At 39.8% G+C, this 2,679-nt stretch overlaps 1 protein-coding gene across 1 annotated transcript in view; it reads right to left on the bottom strand.

Moving 5' to 3' along the window:
* Positions 1-2,540, bottom strand: part of LOC103596623 (myomesin-1-like) — a gene marked incomplete at its 3' end in the record, with an annotated part of 29,561 nt that extends 27,021 nt beyond the window's left edge. Inside the window, exon 1 of the mRNA XM_008580288.1 lies at positions 2,227-2,540. Coding sequence (XP_008578510.1) covers positions 2,227-2,540 — 314 coding nt within the window. The remainder of the gene's footprint in view (positions 1-2,226) is intronic.
* Between the last annotated feature and the right edge of the window lie 139 nt (positions 2,541-2,679).

Raw genomic sequence — 2,679 nt, 5'->3', positions numbered from 1 at the left:
AAAAAAAAAAAGAAGAACTTGTCTAAAATTAAAATAATTTAACAAAATTTAGCAACAGAGCTGAAGAAATAAAGATCATCTAAAAATACAAATTCATAAAACTATAGATTCTACAGTATTGGGGAAGTGAAATAAATACATAAGGAGTAACATTAACAAAAGCACGATAATGGAAATACCCATCTTCTATAAACCTCGCACAGGCAGTCTGGGAAAATGGATATTTAAAATGTAATCCTCCTCTATTACAAGATAGCTGCTTTCCTAAATGAGGTCTTTAAACGTACTTATGGGACATTTTTCAGGGGAACAAAATGATGCTGTCACATACACATGGTGTTAATTCCGTCAAAATATTATATTTTATTTATTTATTTATTTTTGGCATCTGGCTGGCACTGAGATCCAATGCCAGTGTTACCCTAACCTTGGTGTTACCAGCACTATGCTCTCCCAACCATCTAAATTTTCTTTGGAAGGCAGTTCATTGGAAGCAAGTACTAAAAGAAATGAATTCACCTCAGTGACAATATTTCCATATTTGCAGCCAGCGCAAGATCCTTTTGAATATCCCACGGCAGAACATGACCTATGAAAGTGAGTGCAAAATGATCCTGTTCCATTTTAAATGGAATTTCAGAACGTGGCCATCATACATTCCAGGTAAACCCCAGCAGACTCTGGCTATTCCTAAACTTAGCAGACGTTCCCAGGTCACCGTCACTGACAAGATGACAGCCATAGATCAGGCGCTGTTCAAACCTAAGAGGGATTTGGGAATTTCTGCCTTCAGAAACCTTCCTCCCTTCTATTCATACAAATCACTCTATTATTTTTTCAATAACTTTTTCGATTTCCAGAGATAAACACCTTTTCCAGTTTCCCTAACAAATATTTTTTAGAGTTAAATTTTCTAAGACTTAAAATTATATTAGGTTTCTAATAAAAAAAATGCAGCCTATGCCAGATGCTTTGAAGAAGAGGTCTAGAGGCAGCACATGGTTATTTACCACATAGCCCAGAAATGTCTACATTCTGAAGGTCAGCAATTCTTTCTGTGGACTATAGATAGCTTTTTCATAAAAATCACATATATCTTGCAAGTGTTTTTAAATCCCCATAAAAAATATTTCATTTTGAATATTGAGAAATTAAAAATTGCCTTGGAATGAGAAATAAATATCTGCCCAACATTTATTATGCTGGGACGACAGACACAGATAATAGACACAGATAATACCCAACTGCAAAGTTAACGGTAAACAACATTTCTCCCAGGGACACTGCTGCTGTCAAGTGTCATAGTAACCTCCTTGTTTGAGTGACTACAGACTCACCGAGAAACTTTCTTCTCTAACATCAAAGACTATCAGAAAGTTTGCTGTTTGAAATTATATCAGTGAGAATGAAATATCTCACTCCTGCCTGGAGGATCCAATTGCCTGCTGACACAGAGAAGCAGCTGGATGCACACCCCAGAAGAAGAGCTTCAGATAAACGGTTTCTGGATTCAACAGTACACACTGATCTTAACTTTACTGTTTCCAAGGAAACAGGACCTTGGCTTTGCTCTGCAGATCAGAACTCCATCTAACCTCCACCCTTCCTAGAATCCTAAAGTAACTCTTTTCCTTTAGTGTCTAGTCTCCCTCATTGCATTGGGTCGATAAAACTAATTTTGTTGGAATACAGGTTTGTTCCTATTATTTTTAGGCTGACTGAGATAAGACTATGTTTTTATAAAATGCTCCAGCTAAAGAAAATTGTTGCTGCTTGAATAATAGCTTGGAATTTTAAGTACTGGTTTTCAGATATTGAAGAAATAGAACACATCTCTGCTGTGACCTGTGAATTTTAAATTCTATACTGGCTTCTCATCTAAGCAGAAACATTCTGAGAATGAGGAAACCTGCTGCGAGCATTGAAATGATATTTCCTGGCTCTGCTGCTGCTAAAGTAACCTGTGGCAAAACATCCCTGCTTCTAGAAATAACACAGTTGGCAATTCAAGGAAAACTTTCCAGCATGACTATGAAGCTCTTTGCAAATCTCAAAGAGACAGACAATAAAGGGAAATAGGTAGATACAGGTCTCAGGTCTCCAAAAATATGGTCTGTCTTCACACCCAGTTTCAATGTAGGGCTGCCATATGTAAGGAGAAAAGAGAAAGTGATTTGGGTTATTCAGAGTGTCTTCCCCAAGGTTGGAAGACCAATTTTGACATACCCGTGGGAGTAACCGTAATCGTAGGCTGAGACTGCCTTCTGGCTGACTTCAGACCCGTGGGAGTGCTGTGCGGTCCCGAGACTGTAGGCCTGAGAGGCCTGCTGCTGGGAGGAGGAGGTGGCTGCCTGACTAAAGGCCTCTGACTCCTGGCGGTGTGCCGCAGAGGAGCGGCTGCTGTAGGCCGTGGAGCCATGGGTGTAGACGGCAGAACGTTTCTTCTCCCGCTGGTACTGGCTCATGGTGGTACGGAGGTCCCTGTTGCGGTAGCTGAGATCATAGTGCTGGTGGGACCTCTGATAAAAAGGCAAAGACATCGTGTACCCCTGGAGGGAAACAGGCAACCTACAAGAAAACAGCAATTTTTGAGTGAATTATTAAGGGACCAATTCCATTGAAGGAGTCATCTAAACCAATGTGGAAAAATGAATACTCTTATCAGTTCCAAAGAGTGAA

Source organism: Galeopterus variegatus, unplaced genomic scaffold (assembly GCF_000696425.1).
Source record: "Galeopterus variegatus unplaced genomic scaffold, G_variegatus-3.0.2 Scaffold2059, whole genome shotgun sequence".
NCBI lineage: Eukaryota > Metazoa > Chordata > Mammalia > Dermoptera > Cynocephalidae > Galeopterus > Galeopterus variegatus.
The sequence above is the reverse complement of the archived record's forward strand: the minus strand, read 5'-3'. Positions and strand labels throughout refer to the sequence as shown.